The sequence below is a fragment of the Lithobates pipiens genome, unplaced genomic scaffold (assembly GCF_037356315.1).
Source record: "Lithobates pipiens isolate NorthernLeopardFrog02 unplaced genomic scaffold, aLitPip1_a1.2 Scaffold_27, whole genome shotgun sequence".
NCBI lineage: Eukaryota > Metazoa > Chordata > Amphibia > Anura > Ranidae > Lithobates > Lithobates pipiens.
The window spans coordinates 153,320,035-153,336,442 of record NW_027507788.1 but is presented as its reverse complement, the minus strand read 5'-3'; the positions used below and the strand labels follow the sequence as shown (position 1 = coordinate 153,336,442).

The window sequence follows — 16,408 nt, the reverse complement described above, 5'->3', positions numbered from 1 at the left end:
TGCATCCTTGATTTCCTTTTTACATATTCTGTTAAATTCCTTGTAACATTTAAATGACACTAGTGTTCCTTCATTTTTATATTTTTTGAAAGCTCTTTTTTTATAGTTTATAGCTTTTTTAACTTTGGCCGTGAGCCACATCGGCTTTATTTTTAACCTTTTAAACTTATTGCCCATGGGAATATACTTTGCCGTGAGATCACAAACAAGCTTTTTGAAGAATTCCCATTTCTGTTCTGTGCCCATTGGTGCCAATAATCTCTCCCAGTCTAAGTCCTGGAGAGCAGCCCTCATCCTTGGAAAATTTGCTCTCTTGAAATTAAGTGTTTTTATCTTTCCCGTATGTGATTTTTGCTTACAGCTAACATCAAATGAAATCATGTTATGGTCACTGCTACCCAGATGTTCCTTTATCTGAACATTAGTAATACGTTCTGCATGGTTTGAGATTACCAGGTCCAACAGAGCATCATTCCTAGTTGGGGCCTCAATAAACTGTACCATAAAATTGTCCTGTAATAGGTTTACAAATTTTTGCCCTTTAACTGTCCCAGCAGTGCCATTACCCCAGTCAATTTCTGGGTAGTTAAAATCCCCCATTATTATCACTGTCCCAGCCCTTGCAGCCCTTTCTATCTGTGCAAGGAGCTGAGTCTCCACCTCCTCATTAACATTGGGTGGTCTATAACAAACTCCAATGATTAACTTTGAACTACGCGCATCTGTATGCAGTTCTACCCATAATGCCTCAGACTCATCACACTCTCTGCCCACCAGGTTCTCTTTCTCACTTGCTTTGAGATTATTTCTCACATATAGACAGACCCCTCCACCTTTCCTTTTTACTCTGTCTTTCCGAAAGAGTGCATAGCCAGGAATATTAATAGCCCAGTCATGTGAGGAATGAAGCCAAGTTTCAGCAATACCGATTACATCATAGCTCTCCTGATGCACCAGAGCTTCCAACTCGCCTATTTTGCTTGGCAGACTTCTGGCATTGGCAAACAAACATTTTAATGTATTAATATATTTTGACCGGTCACACACTATCCTCTTGGGTGTTCCAAGATTACAACTAGGACTTGCTACTATATTTACCTTGGGTTTATGTGCTTCGGTTACCCCACCACTAATGCCCCTAATATTACCCTCTGGAATATGCTCCACGCTGACTATCTCTGTCTCTGAACCCACCCCCCCATCACCTAGTTTAAAAAACCCTCTAACTTTTTGGCCATCCTCAATCCCAGCTGATCTGCACCCTCCTCATTTAGGTGCAGTCCATCCCTTCTATAGTACCGGTTGTCGACTGAGAAGTCGTCCCAGTCCTCCAGGAACCCAAACCCCTCCTTACTACACCAGCTTTGATGAGGAAAGTTCCAAGAAAATCCGATCAGTTCTCGTGCAAAAACAAAAAAATAGATTTAATAATAAAATACCGAAATATTACAAGAACAATATCAAAATGTAAAATGCAAAACATCAATAATGTAAGATTAAGATTGAATCATATGTGTATCTTTGTGTGTGTTTGTGAAGCTGTCTCGTGATGTGTCTCAACTGTCTTTCTGTTCCTAGCTTTTAACCCTAAAATCTGACCCCTCATTTTATCTTTAAAAGGAGTGGTTTATAGTTCTTCTGAGCCTTATTGTACTACATACTCTTCTAATGAGACGTAGCTTCCCTCCCACCTCTCAGGTAAGGATGGGGGTTGTTCAGTCTCTATACGTTGACATGGGCAAGAACAATGTGTGAAACTATTATATATATCTCCACATTAATACTGGTCACTTTTTCCCCCTTCCTTCCCAGACTAATTTTCAGCTTTTAGTGCTCTCACACTTTCACTGACAATTCCGTGGTCATGCAATGCTGTACCCAAATAAAATTTTTAGCATTTTGTTCACACAAATAGAGCTTTCTATTGGTGGTATTTATTCACGACTCTGGTTTTTATTTTTTGCGATATAAGCAGAAAAAGAGCGAAAATTTGGAAAATAAAAACAATATTTTCTTCTTTCCATTTTAAAAGAAATCCAATAAAATCAAATTTTGTCATAAATTTAAGCCAGAATGTTTTGTGCTACATAAAAAAAAAAAAAAAAATCGGTTAAGTGTATAATAATTGGTTCATCTGATCACAGACAGTGTGTGAAAATGATCATGTACAGATGTGCGCATGTGATCATGGACATATGTGTGCAGATAATCATTGGGACATTTTACTGGGACATATGTGGGGGACAGGTGTTTTTATTATTTGGGGACGTGCTTTTGGGACATTGTGTTGGGACATGTGTGTTTTATATTGTGTGGTGACACTAGGTTGGTGATCAGTGAGCAAAAAGCTGAAAAAAACAGCTCATATTCACTGATCACCAGCCGGCTGCAGCGATCCGCTCTCCTCTCCTCACTGAAAACTTCTGTGTGAGGAGAGCCGATGGCCTAGCAACCGGCTCTGTATTTACATCACATGATGGCTGTGATTAAACATGGCCGTCATGTGATCAGGAGGGCCAATCACAGAGCCCTCCTGCTGATCGGAGATGCGCTGTCTCCGGAAGACACGAGTGCATTGGGATCACGCCGCTGCGCAGACACGCACGCGATCCCTCTCCTTCTGAGGGACATCCACTCAGAAGGAGAGAGTGCCCATCTGGCCATTTATGTACAGTGGCTGGGTGGGAAGTAGAGATATATATATATATATATATATATATTCATTGAAAACCCAATGTTCTTTTTAATATCTTAATCTATAAAGAACTTATACACAAACTATACATAAACTTTTGCATTTTAGAAACGTGAAACCTTTCTTCTCATGTGATTGGGGAAGGTGAGGGAAACCAACGCACGATTCCTAATTACCAAAACGTTTGGTTCTCCATAGGAATACTTATGAAGCTTATAACAATATGTATACCTTTATATATATATATATATATATATATATATATATATATATATATATATATATATATATATATATATATACACACCTTTAAGTATAAGTCTTTATAATTTTACTTTTTCCATAACTAAAACATATATATATCTCTATTTATCTAGCTATATATATATATATATATATATATATATATATATATATATATATATATATATATATATCTATATCTATATCTATATCTATATCTATATATATATCTATATATATATATATTTTTTTATACACATACATACACACACACACACAACTCAGTTATTCTGGAAAGATCTAGTCCATTCATTCGTTAATATTTGTTAATTGACTAATATTAGATTAAAGAAACTTTCTAACACTAGGCTTTAAAAAAAAATAATAATTAGATTTAAGTTTATTTTGGAGATTTGCAGACTAAATAAAAGCCTGCAATGTAATGTCTTAGGTCTTGAAACTCCTCAGTAGCCCTGGTTTGTGACTACTATAGCAATTAACTTCTAGGGCCCTCTGTCACCTACCTCCTTATTCAACAGAGTTCCATTCCTTATAGAAACTTGAGCAATAACAGAGAAACCATCCAGAATTCACTTTCCTGAAATTAACTTGTTCAAGATTGATTCCAAATGGTTGCTATAGGTTACTTAACTAAGTCTTAGCACTTAAAAAGAGCAATTCCTTATTGATTTGGGTTGATAGTGGCCAACCTTGATGTTTAGGGATGCCTTGGCAAAATGCTAAAAAATTGCCTCAAAATTGTATACAAGCCGGTGGGTTCATGAAACCTGCCTTTTAGGTACACAAAGTCACAGGTTTTCATTGTACACCATTACAACCTTTTAAGCTGCCATCTCCCAATGACCAATGGCATCATCAGTTGATAAGGAGGATGTCAGTTACCTGCACATCATCCTTGTTTGGTCCTCCCTATTCTCTCTTCATCAGCTTTGGTGCGTCATTAGCCAAGTGATGGAAAAAACTGAGGAAGATGAGAAACACTGGAATACTAGTCAGTACTAGCATTTGCTTTGGAAAAATAAATAATTGGGTGTCCTATGTGTATTGATGTTGCTGCATTATGTAAAACTATCGGAATGAGGCATCCATAATTTTGGAGGGTGACTCGAGATTGTCTATCATTTTAAAGGGTGCCTTGACTAAAAAAAGGTTGAGAAACACTGCTCTAGTAGAGCCGTCTTGTGAATCCCTACTGGATCTGTTGCTTTTAAGGTCATGGAATTCCTTTGCTGCAAATAGATTTCTCTGTATGGAGCATCGCATTCCATAGCCACATTTTTTTTTACTCTTAAACACAAGTAGATATCTTACGGTTAAATAATTTTATTTAATAGATTTTGGTGGCTTACAAACTTTTTGTTAAATGTTTACTGTAATGAAGATTAGTATAACCAAAGAATAAAATTAACAAACATTTAAAATAAAAATCAGACATTTTAAATGACTTTCCAGCAGGAAAAACAAAAAAAATGAAACAACAATGTTTTTATGACCACTTTTCTAAAATGCACTTCTAGGACATTACAAATGAAATTTTTCAAAAAACTAAAAAAGTAAAATGAAAAAATTAGACAAAAACAAAAGGTTTTGTTTTACATCAATAATACATTAGGAAGAGAGTTAAAATGTTATTTTGTTTAAAACATACCATATTTGGAAAACTGTATATGGCAGTGCAAAAAATAAAATAAAATTGTACTTTAAAAGTGCTATATACAGCAGCGATTTAAAAATAGCACATTTCACATTGGTAAAGCAATGCAGAAAAAGTTTATCATACTGTATGTGGGACAAGGAATGTTCTCTTCTGAATGGCATGGGTGTTTGAAGAGAAGCCAGTTCTGCGCAGACTGATGAGCAAAACCAAAAGTGGAGGGTAAGGGGATATTGCAAACCCAGTGTAAACCAATCATTTAAAAAATATATACAGTACTTTTAAGTGCTTTATAATTTTAGCAGTCCAAATAAGTCCCAAAAACTAAAGATATATCTTTTTTTCCCCTGCGAGGTATTTCTTGCGTGGACAAATTTATCATATGCATGGTTACATGAATATAAAAAGGTACGTAGGTTTTAGTCACAGCACTATATTATTGTCCAGACTTGCCCAAAGATTCTGATGTATACTGGGACGGTGAAAAAGAATCCATACAGTACCCTTTGGTTATTGCACAAGCTCCCTCTGGATTACCCCTTTCCTCTATGGAATTGTTGTTTACTAGATTCTGGAGTCTTTGTCGTTCTTGGGCCTGCTTTGCTCTGTTGGCAATGTACCGTACTCTGCTTTGACTTCTGGAGGATGTCCTTCGAAGAAAATTCGTACTGTCATCCTCATACTGAACTGGCTGAAATTCAGTAGGGGATGTTATATCATTTTCTTTCTCAAAACTTGTTAGCTTCTTCAGTTGCTCTGTGAGGGAATCTGTAGACTTGCTAGAAGCCTTCATACCATTTGGTCTTCTCTGCACTCTCTGTGATCTTGTAATAAAGCTTCTGCTAATGCTCCTATACTTGCTTTCAAAGTTGCATGTAATATCATCCGAGGTCAAGTCTCCAAGACTTTTAGACATTGACTGACTAGTGGATGTTTTATTATTGGGGTTAGACTTGCTAGCTGTTTGTTTGAGACTCTCCACATATAGTCTATTCCAGGTGTTTCGTCTTGGTAGAGGTGGCAGTACCTCTTCAGGATTTCTGGCCAGAGGTCTTGGACAAAGTTCACCTATTGCTCTGTTGTTGGACAATAAATTTGGGTTTGATTTGCTTTTAGTTACTCCTAAGGAAATCTCTCGAGCTAAAGTTGTTGCTGATCTTGGTCTAATGTTTTTTAAACGAATGCTTTCAAAGTTATCATCAGATATATCAAGATCCAACAAGCCTTTCTGTGCTAAATTGGGCAAAGAGAGATCAATCACTGTGTCATTAGAGGATTTACTGGAAGACGAAGACATGCTGTCTCTATGACTATTACACTCTAGTTTGCTCCAAATCTTATCATTCACAGTGGCATCAGAATAAACCTCTGCCACCGGAGACTGACACACAGAATTCAAATTCAAGGCTGAGCTGTTTGAAATAACATGACCTTCACTTTTTGTTCTTCTCACAGGTACAGGTGGACCAACCCTGGCCATGGACGGTTGTTGGCTTATACGGTCAACTTGTGGCCTCTGACTTGTAGAAGATAATGAATGTTTTATTGGGTTGTTCAGTGTCTGCTTTTCAGGAAGCCTACCGATTTTGTTTGCCTCTGTAGTGCTGTTGCTTTGATGCAAGAATTGCTCTGCTATGTTCTCTTTTACCTGACAATATTTGGTCTTATCTTTTGCAACGTCCGCTAATAAAGACATTCCTGGTTTCATATTGGCAGAATTAAAGGTAATTATGGTTTCATGTTTTCCATTTGTGATGGTGAGTATATTTCCATTCTTTTCCTTGCAAGGTCTTTCGGTGTTGTTGTTACTATATGTGGATGTACCACTGGATGCTGTCAATATTTTACTTGCAGCAGGTTCAGGGTTTATTCCATGCATGTTATTGGAGGTACTTGCTGCATTAGGACATTCAGAATGAGATCCTGTGGGTTCATCACACACTTTACTGCCATCATTTTTGACTGAGGCAGCAGGTTGGTTAACTTTTGGATCAGGAAAAGGTATTTCCTTGGCAAAGGTGGGTTCTTCTGTAATGGTTTCAAGACTGCATAAAGAAGAGACCGACTTACACATTGAGATTTGTCTGGCATCTGAAAGCAAAAAACAAAATATTATCAATTAACCATCCATGAACCTAAAAACAACATTATGTATTTAAATCTTTATACAACATATATCATTTTGATGGCAAATTGTCGCCAAAGTGCTACCCCAACCTTATAGGACACTGAGTGAATTATGGTGTAAGTGATTGTTTTCAGTAGGTCTTCCTTATCTCATTTGTGAATGTGGAGAAAACATGAAGGACTAATGGTATTTATAATACCAGAAAAAGGAAGGGTAACTCTGTGTGCCACATGAACAGAAAGTTAGGGACATCTTTCCACAAGAACAATAAAATAGAGGATCTAACCCTTCTCCACTGCACATTAAAGCTGAAAAAAGAAATACACGGATGGAATCCTACTTTCAATTAGTATGTAAAAAACCAAGTGTATGAAGTATAAATTCATTCTGACCACAACATCAAATAACTTGACTAGATATTTCTGCATATATATATATATAATAGTTTACAATGATTCGGTGCCACACAGGGTCCCTTTCTCAAGATTACAGCGTCACTAAATTGCCTTGAGGAAGGGGCCCTATGCACGCATTACATTATTATTAATTAAAACTGGTTTGGCACATGATTTTCATTTAAACTAAGCTTAATTTACTCTAGAATGAAAGGATCTTGGATAGCTCACCACACATGCTTCATGTCTGGCAGTAGACACCAGTGCTCCACTGATGTAAATCATAAGCTATAACAAGTGCAGGGTTAAAACTGGATGGATAATGGGAAGTGCTGACAGAGATAGTTCATTTCTGTCACTTGGGTTTACAAAAAAGCAAACAGGCTGTTCATTTTGCAAGGGCATTTTCACTTTGCAGGGACATTTTCTATTAGCTAAGAAAATGTGGTGAAAATTCACTTTGCAATTAATACCCAATTGCATGCGAGGAGAAAAAAAAAAAGTAGTTTTACTGGATGATGGAAGTCAACATAATTTCTCCTCATTCACTAAGGCAAAGGAAAATTGTCTTATAAAAGTGGGGCTAATTTAGTAAATCAATGCTACTGTGTTGAAAAATCAGCTTAAACATATGCAATAAATGTACATCCATGAAAATAAACTTATACCGATGAAGAGGTTACACCCTGTCAGCTAAGAAAATCTGTGCATTGTTTACTCAACAATTGTATTATTATAACCAACCTTTATTCACAAAGCTCTGACACAATACTCAACTAATACCATATCTTGTAAGAGCCAGTTCGATGGTGCCATAAATAACTTTATACTGTCAAACAATATATAAGTAAGTACATATTTACAATACATCATCTCTGTCCCTATTAGGTCTACTCTAAGTAAACTGAATAAACAAGCACATGCTACTTCACTGAACACACAACATGCAAAAACAGGCCACACATTCTTCATGCATTGTATAATTTCAAGACAAAATTAAGTAGCAGGTTTATTTGGAAAAAAAAGACTGGTGCTGGTCAGACATGTTACAATCTGGCAGTACAATTTCTTTACAAGCTCATTTAGATGTATGAAAGGCTGTGTGAGGGCCTATTGAAACAATCCATTCAATTATCACTCAGCTAAACCCTCTACATTACAGAGTAGTTGGTAAATTTGATTGTACAATCAGAGAGAAATAAGTGTGGCCAGCTGGAGAAGTCAACCTTAGGCAATACCTCTTATATATCTACATATTGGTTTCCTAAAACTAAAATTGTTCCAACATTTGAGTTTTACTAGTATCTTGAAAATGTCCAGCTGTTTAAACGTTGATGATAGCATTCAATGGTTACTTGAGTTTTTTAATAACCATTCATTTTCATGCTAGAAGTTATATTGCAGGAAATTGTTCTGCTTGTCCCTCCTGATAATGTAACTTACATTATGCCATTCTTCCTTATTGCTGATATACATTTCATCTTTTGTTACAGAAATACTAAACTTCCCAAAATTATAAGGTGTACAATTATTGATTTAATGCACGTCTACCCACAAACATTAAAGCTGAATTCCAGACAGATATAAAAGGCTATAATCAATGACATTACGTAATCATTAATACATTAAGAAATGCATTTGTAATTGCAAATGGTATCAGAGTATGATCTGGCATCAGCCTCTTACAATCCCTGTACAGGAGACAATCAGTTCATGTGCTGACAAGAAGCATGCCGATAGGAAGAGAAAGCAGAGTGAAAGAGATTGGCTCATCATTGTGTTTCTTTCCCTTTCACTCTCCAGTCACTGGCTGGGGCAAGTCCAGGACAACCCGGGCTCAAAAAAAAAGAGGGTTGAATGATGTTGGCTATCAGACTAAGCATATCAGGGGGCAGAAAATAATACTGATGGGAAAATTCTGGACTGAAGGTGAATATTACAGCAAAAGCTGTTTTTTTAATTTTATTTCCTAATGCGCCATTTATTTTTATCTTGTTATTTTTGACTAGAGTTCTGCTTTAACAGAACACTCAAAATGCTGATATAAACTATTATTCATGACACTTATTCTGTTGACATTTTCTTAGTGCAAAATGGAAACTGGTCTGCAACATACTGTTCAGTATATAACAATATGAAGGTAGGATTTGGATAAAGCAAGGTAAAACCAAGAGCAAACCCACCCCTATTTTAAACATTTAAAACAAAATGTCCTGTCTGCTATTGGCTTCAGTACCCAAAAATGCCTCTTTTGTGGGTTCTCCTTATTTAGAACCATTTGTTGCTAGGAGTCTGACTTGCCTACTTCAGGGCCTAAGCCTCGTCCTACTTCCGAACCAATCCACCATCTTTTACTCACCTCTAAAGCAGCCCCCCCCCCCCCCCCCCCCCAGCATCTTCAAATATTGGCTTTATTACCCAGAAAAGCCTCCTCTGTAGGGTCTCTTTATTTAGTTCCATCTGTTGCTAGGGGCCTGACTTCAAGGCCTGAGCCTTCCAAGTCAACCCTCCACCATTTTTTACACACCTCTAAAGCAGCATCCCCCCTCCGCCCATGCATTTTCAATTATGGCCACCACTGCAAAATAAGTGGTGCTTCTAGAAAGGGGGGCCATGTTACCACCTCATATGATGCAATGTGTCAACGCTTCCCCCCAAGCTCACACATCAGACAACATTGGATATTTTTGTAGCAGTTGTGACAGAGGGAGGCATATCAAAGGAGTGCTGGAGAGGTGAGAATAGAATGGACAGGGTGGACTTTGCACATACCTTGAATAAGCAAGGTCACAAATGTCTCTTTAGGGCAGTCTTATTGGATAGAGTACAGTATAAGAAAGCATGTGGAACCTAGACCAGAAGTAAGGCCCCTAGCAAAGTAAACCTAAATGGGAAGGTTTTCTAACCAATACAAGTAAAAGCAGGCACCTAGAGTTGTCAGCTCTTTCAAAGTTTAAAATTGGTGACAGGTTCACTTCAAAGTTGTTTGGGTTATAGATATTAAAATATTAATGTCATGTTGATTTTTGATCTGCATACTGAAGTTTATGATTCTCCTGGTTATTTCGATATTTAAGAGGTATTGACAAAACATCACACAAAAGGCCATCTTAGACATGGCTTGTAACCCAGTAACAGTTTGTTACCTTATCTGGCTTGTCCTTTCAGTCTTTTACTAGAGAGTTGAGGAAAATACAAGTGAAAAGGCAGAACACATGACAGTAGTTAGTGAGGAAAGGAATCCAGGAACTTTAATTTGAACATATAGTCCATACAACAAACAGGTACTGCTACATCACAGTGTAATGTCCTCCAGCCAGAGTATTTTTAAGATTGAGAGTAAAATCAGGAAGAGAGATGGATACAAAACACTGTTAAAAACTGTACAAAAAGGGCATTGTAACCAAAAGCAACTAATCTGATCCTATGAAAGTTTATTGTTTTTCTAGGATAGGCACATGGAATCACCCTTTGAAGGGTGGATTTAAAAGATTTGACCTTGCCCCTGATCTAGCATATGATGTTTGAGGAAATATCAGGTTTTCAGGGCCTCTTCAAGTGGTAATAAGAAGTGTTAGAAGTGCTTACTTTAAATTGTTTGTTTAAAAATGTCTAAGAAGAAGGGAAGGAAGCTCCTAGCCACTCAAGTGCTGCATCTACTTGCCTGCTTGCTGCATCAGTTGCACATGAAACCATTGCAGGTCAGGCCAAGCCAACTTTTGGCTAGGAACCTACTGGCAAACTCCAGTAGGTGCCAGAGGGGAATTTGAGAATTTTTATAAAGCCATCTGTCACTTAGCGTCTACAGGCACCCCATCATGACTAATGTTCTAAAGCTTACATACCATAGTCTATCCCAGGGGTCTCAAACTGGTGGCCCTCCAGCTGTTGTGAAACTACCAAGTCCCATGATTGCAACCCAGACTGTAACAAGCATGACTCCCTCAGGCAGAAGCATGATGGGACACCAGTTTGAAACCCCTGGTCTATCCATTCTTGTGTGTGCTCCACCACTTTTTTGTTCCATTGGGTGGACTGGGTGCGGGGGCGCGCTGGGTGCTTACGCTGCCCTTTTGTTCTTGCTGGGAGACTCGTGCATCCCTGTGCCTTTGGGCAGGGGGGTGGCTCCCTCCGGGCATGTCTACGCTTGGTCTGTCAGTTCTTGTGTGTGCTCTTGCTGTGAGGGCTCTAGGGGTTTGGAATTGAAGAGTTGAGCCTGGGGTGTGTGTGGAAGACCCTCTTGGCGCGGGTGCTGCAGCTTGCGCATACATTTGCAGGAGAAACCCTCTGGTTTTTGGAGTGGACTGTTGGGCGGGGCCAGATTGGTTGTTTTGTCAGCTGGTCTTGTCTGTGGTGTGCATTTCCCTTCTGTGTGCGCCTTGGTGTGGGGGCCAGTTGTGCAGTTGGATGCACTGGGTGTCGCGTGCATCCCTGTGTCTTTAGTGGGGCTCCCTCCTGGCATGCCTGCCCTTTGTCTGTCCATTCCTGTGTGTGCTCCTGCTGTGAGGGCTCTCGGGGTTTGGAGTTGGGGCCAAGGTGTGTGAGGGGTCCCTTGGTGGGGCCTTTTGTCTGCATTGTGTTGTGCATTGTCTAGCCACGTGCACCGTCGGGCAGGGGTCAGTTGTGAGTTGGTGTGGTTGCCCCTTTTTGTACAGTTAGAAACAAAACTTATTGAGTATAATACAATATTTCATCAAGTTACCCATTTAATTCTATTGATACTAGGTTATATACTGTATACCTATAATACAGTTAATGTATTTAAATAAATGAAATACTCTAACTGGAAAAAGAACATCACGTGACATATAAGCGACACACACAGACACACACACACACACACACAGCAAAGACATTGAAAATGTACATTACACCAATGTTGTGACTAGACTCATGGAACTAATGTCTGCAGACTAAAACCACAACACTGAATGAGGAAACTAAGAGAATTCTATGTTGTGACTGATGTTCTACAGAGGTTATAGCGGGACACAATATGTATCTTACCAGTAAAGAATATAGGAGATTTACTTCGAATTTCCTCCAACTTTTGGACGAACAAGGCATTCATTTCCCTTTGAAGGGTGCCCATTTGCCTTCGAGAATTTTCATGCCAGCCCATAGACTGCTCAGGACTTCCAATACTCTCTAGGCTGCTGGAGCTAGAGGAAACTGAACCACTGCCGACAGGTACCAAATTGACAGTACTTCCATACCTGCCACCTGTTTGGCATTGCCACCTCTGTCTAGGATTACTTTTTATCCCAGCACATTTAGAGTCTCCATTTTTCTTTCCCGGAATAACAATAGACTGAGCGTTTCGGGGTGGATCATTGGCATTCCCATGGTCACTGAGGGATAATAAGTCTGTCTGTTGCCGCCTTGGCTGATCTGTAATACCATAATATTTCAATTCTAACCTTTCTTCTTGCACACTGCTATAATGTTCGCGAGCTTTAATGTCATGTATAATAGGCTTGGTGCTGGTATTATCATTCCACTTACAGTCTAGATCTGGGCTCTCTTTAGAGCCAATCATGCATTTCATACAGTTGGTGGCCATTCCGATCCTACCTGAACCATTCATTGAGCAACGTGCGAACACACCCATTTTATGAGAAGGGCTGTCATGATGGGGGACTTTTTCAGATCTCCGAAATGATTCGCTGAATGTCGTTCCCCTAGAGATACGAACATGGCCTTTGCTTTTACAAGAGCTACAACTCTTACCTTTTAAACCCTTGCTGTGTATTTCTGTGGGACTACCGTCCCTAGATGGTAGAATCGGAGAAGCACTCTCAGCCTCTTTATCAAAGCGGGGTATAGAGGAATCATCCATCTCTCTATCTTCGCTAGCCCCTTCGGAGCTGTTGTCTTTGGAATCAATGGCAATTTCTGGAAAGCCCTTTTTAGGTTTTTGCTGGCCTTTAGTTGGAGCACTGGCGGTTCTTCTCAATATGTGACTACTAATGGAATGTTTCCGATGAAGCTGCCCAGCAGCATGACTGTCCAGAGATGCTTGCTTTGGATTTCTCAGAAACAGTCCTTTTAAGCCCACGGCCTGTTTGACCTGAATGGAAAGCAGCCAGAGGAAAAAAATAATTAGAAATTGCTTGCACAACATGAATAGAGTATGATGATGTTCATGTTTCCGCCACATGTAGGTGGACATTTTTGGTCAACAAAACTGGAACCAAAATTATAAAAAACAAAAACACATTGTACAGCTATAAGAAAAAAAGGGGACACCAAATAATACAATATGTTTATGATATGGCATTAAAACTATAAGTTTATGAAAAGTAAATAAAATGTTGTCCATAGTGTTTTCCTGTTTTAACATTTTTTTTTATTCTGTGTATTTTTCCTAGGCAGCAAACAATGTCCAAGGTCCATAAAGCTCCTAAATGCTTACTAAATGAGCAAGTGCGTTGATGTTTAAACTATTGTAGACAAGGTAGTGTATCATAGCTAGACAACACTAAGTCTTATGGAAGAGGAATGTTAAAGCTTATCAACAGAATATATTGTTGTTTAAGTTCTATGGCTGGTTGCATTACAAAAGTTCAGGAGAACCTAAAGGATCATGTCTAGTGTATAAGTAAGTTACATATAGTAAGACAATCAGGATGCTATCATCCAGTAAGTAGAAAACACTTCTATTCTAGAGAGAGGTTAAACCATGGCAAACCTTGTAGTTGCAAATAATTAAGAATCAACAATTAGGTCATCAAAAAAGAACTGACACCTAACAAATTATTTGGGGGCAATAGGAAGTGAGCAAAGCTCCAAACATGAATTGAATTCTAATTAGAACTTATATCAAAAACTCTTTTAATATATCATTAAAGTGGATGTAAACCCTCACATAAAGCAAGTGAAGTGAACAGCCTCAGATGATACACAGGGATGAAACAAATCTCCCTATATAAGTCTTACATGTATATCTGCTGTCTTCAGCTGTATACATATATATCCTTTAGAAAGTGAAGATCATGTTAAAGTCTTTCTCTTCCTGTTTAGTACTGCAGTGAAGCCTGGGCATAAAGCCAAGACAGCTGATTGGAGGAAAGGCACACACCGCCCCTCCTCATAAGCAAAGGAATGTGCACAGCTCTGCTCTTAGACGGCAAGCTGACTGCTAATCTATTTATAGCAACCTCCTCCGACACACTTCTATCTCCTGTCCCGGAGAATGTGTGAGAAATTATCAGGCTTATAACAGCGCTACGGAGGAAGAGACAGGTACGGGACTTAGCTCTTTGAAGAAGGATAAGAAAACACTACAGATCTATGTACCCAGCTCAACATTAATGAATCGGGTTTACATCCACTTTAAGCTTAAATTTATAGTTTAGACATTTCAAATGTTAAAGGCCAACTCTGGGCAAAACATGAACCCTCCTCCCAACCCCCCCCCCCCCTTTAACTATTGGCTGGCATAAAAAAAAATCTAAATACCCCTTTTACTTACCTAAAACAGGTATGAGATGCTCCATTCCAGAGTTATTTTTTCCAGTGTCCATGACGAGTGGTCATAGTTTCATAGTGTCATAGTTAGTAAGGTTGAATAAAGACACCAGTCCATCCAGTTCAACCTGAGTGTCTACAATTGTCCCTATCCCTGTACATTGCAAACTCGTTCCCTACCACCAAGGAGCCCACAATCCAAGGTCCCCTTTCATATACTAGGGCCAATTTTGGACAGAAGCCAATTAACTTACCTGCATGTCTTTGGATTGCGGGAGGAAACTGGAGAACCCGGAGGAAACCTTCGCAGGCACAGGGAGAACATGCAAACTCCAGACAGGTAGTGTCATGGTTGGGATTCGAACCAGCAACCCTTCTTACTGCTAGGTGAGAGTGCTAACCACTACACCACTGTGCCGCCTGTGTCCATGTCACTTGCCTATGTGACGTGGACACTTCCTTTTGGAAGTTTAGTGGCAGGATCCAGAAGAAGAGTGATAGTAGTATAAGGGGTTTGTCGGGGACTAGCCAGTGAGGGCACATCTGCAAGGATGGAAGTGGCAGTCCCCGCACCTGGAAGTGGCTCCAGTGAAGAACCCAGAAGGTGGGTTTAGGGAAATATGCTTCAACAAGGGAGGGGTCATATTTTGTCTGGAGTTGGGCTTTAATTTCTTAGTCTCAAACATCTTTGGCTCGAGTTACTATAAAGCAGAGGTGTATGTATTGCCACAGCCCATGCAGCCACATTGTAACCTGCTGATTTTTCACACCTCTCCTCAAAATTGATTGAGAGCCTTTCCATCCTGAATTTTTCTTGTTTTACCAAGAGTAATAATGGATGGAACTATTGCCTATAGCGACCATTTACACTCTTTATTTCCCCTAATGTGCACTAGAAAAGTATACACATGGAAATAGTTGCAAAATAAATCTGTTAATTTATTTAAATTCACAACTTTCAGTATTAATAAAGGATAGCCAATTCAAAAACGTGATTTTTTTTAAAAAATATTCTTTTACCTCTGCCTTTTTAACAAACCATTGAAAGCTGCCATTGTAGATCCAAGCACTGAAAATATTACAGTATTTAGATTATTCCTTCATGGTAGCTGCAATCATAGACCAAGAAGAAAAGAAGACATACTACTAATACCCCTTTGATTTATATTTTCAGTGCTAGGATCCAAAAATGATGATTTCGATGCAGCACTGAACTCATGTGAGCACAAATTACTATAAATATGCAGTCCCTGTATGAGTTAAGCCAAAACCTGACCATACATTATCCCATGTATTTTCATATAGTCAACTGTGCAAATATTCAAGGGTTTCTGATGGCTTCCTTGTTCTGGAGATATGAGACAAAGAGAATCTGTTCAGGAGCTATCTGTTTCTAACAGTTTGTGATCTGCAGTGCATACATGTGAACAGTGCAGCACAGAAATGAATGTTTATAACTCCTGGCATGGAAGACATTGAGGTAAGTGGAACAGTAACAATCCTCATTCTTAGTCCATATCTACTGTATAGACACAGACAGGTTGACCATAAACAACGCAATCCAATGGATCTGTGATGAGAGCTTTCAAGTTAGGGGGACTAAAAAGCCAGAGGTAAGATGTTATAATTTTAAAAGTTGTTCGCTATCCATGGATATAATAAAAAGGTCAAGGAGTTTAAAAAAAAAAAACATGGATGTTCTGAAAGGATTACAAGGGTTTAGTTGTTTCCTCATCACATTTCAAACCCATGATATATATTAATCTAAACAGAAAAAGCACAATTAACACAGAAACCAACAG

The 16,408-nt window shown here is 38.7% G+C and overlaps 1 protein-coding gene across 5 annotated transcripts in view; it reads right to left on the bottom strand.

Annotated features, from left to right (window-relative positions):
- Window positions 1–4,300: 4,300 nt before the first annotated feature.
- Window positions 4,301–16,408, bottom strand: part of PLCH2 (phospholipase C eta 2) — a 998,026-nt gene continuing 985,918 nt past the window's right edge. For 3 of the 5 annotated variants that reach the window (XM_077457673.1, XM_077457675.1, XM_077457674.1), the window contains 2 exons: window positions 12,867–13,206; window positions 4,302–6,704 (listed from right to left, as the gene is read on the bottom strand). In XM_077457673.1, coding sequence (XP_077313799.1) covers window positions 5,050–6,704; window positions 12,867–13,206 — 1,995 coding nt within the window. In that variant the 3' untranslated portion in view covers window positions 4,302–5,049. Of the gene's footprint in view, window positions 6,705–10,282; window positions 10,312–12,143; window positions 13,207–16,408 lie in introns of all 5 variants that reach the window. The other 2 variants (XM_077457676.1, XM_077457672.1) reach the window with 2 other exon arrangements.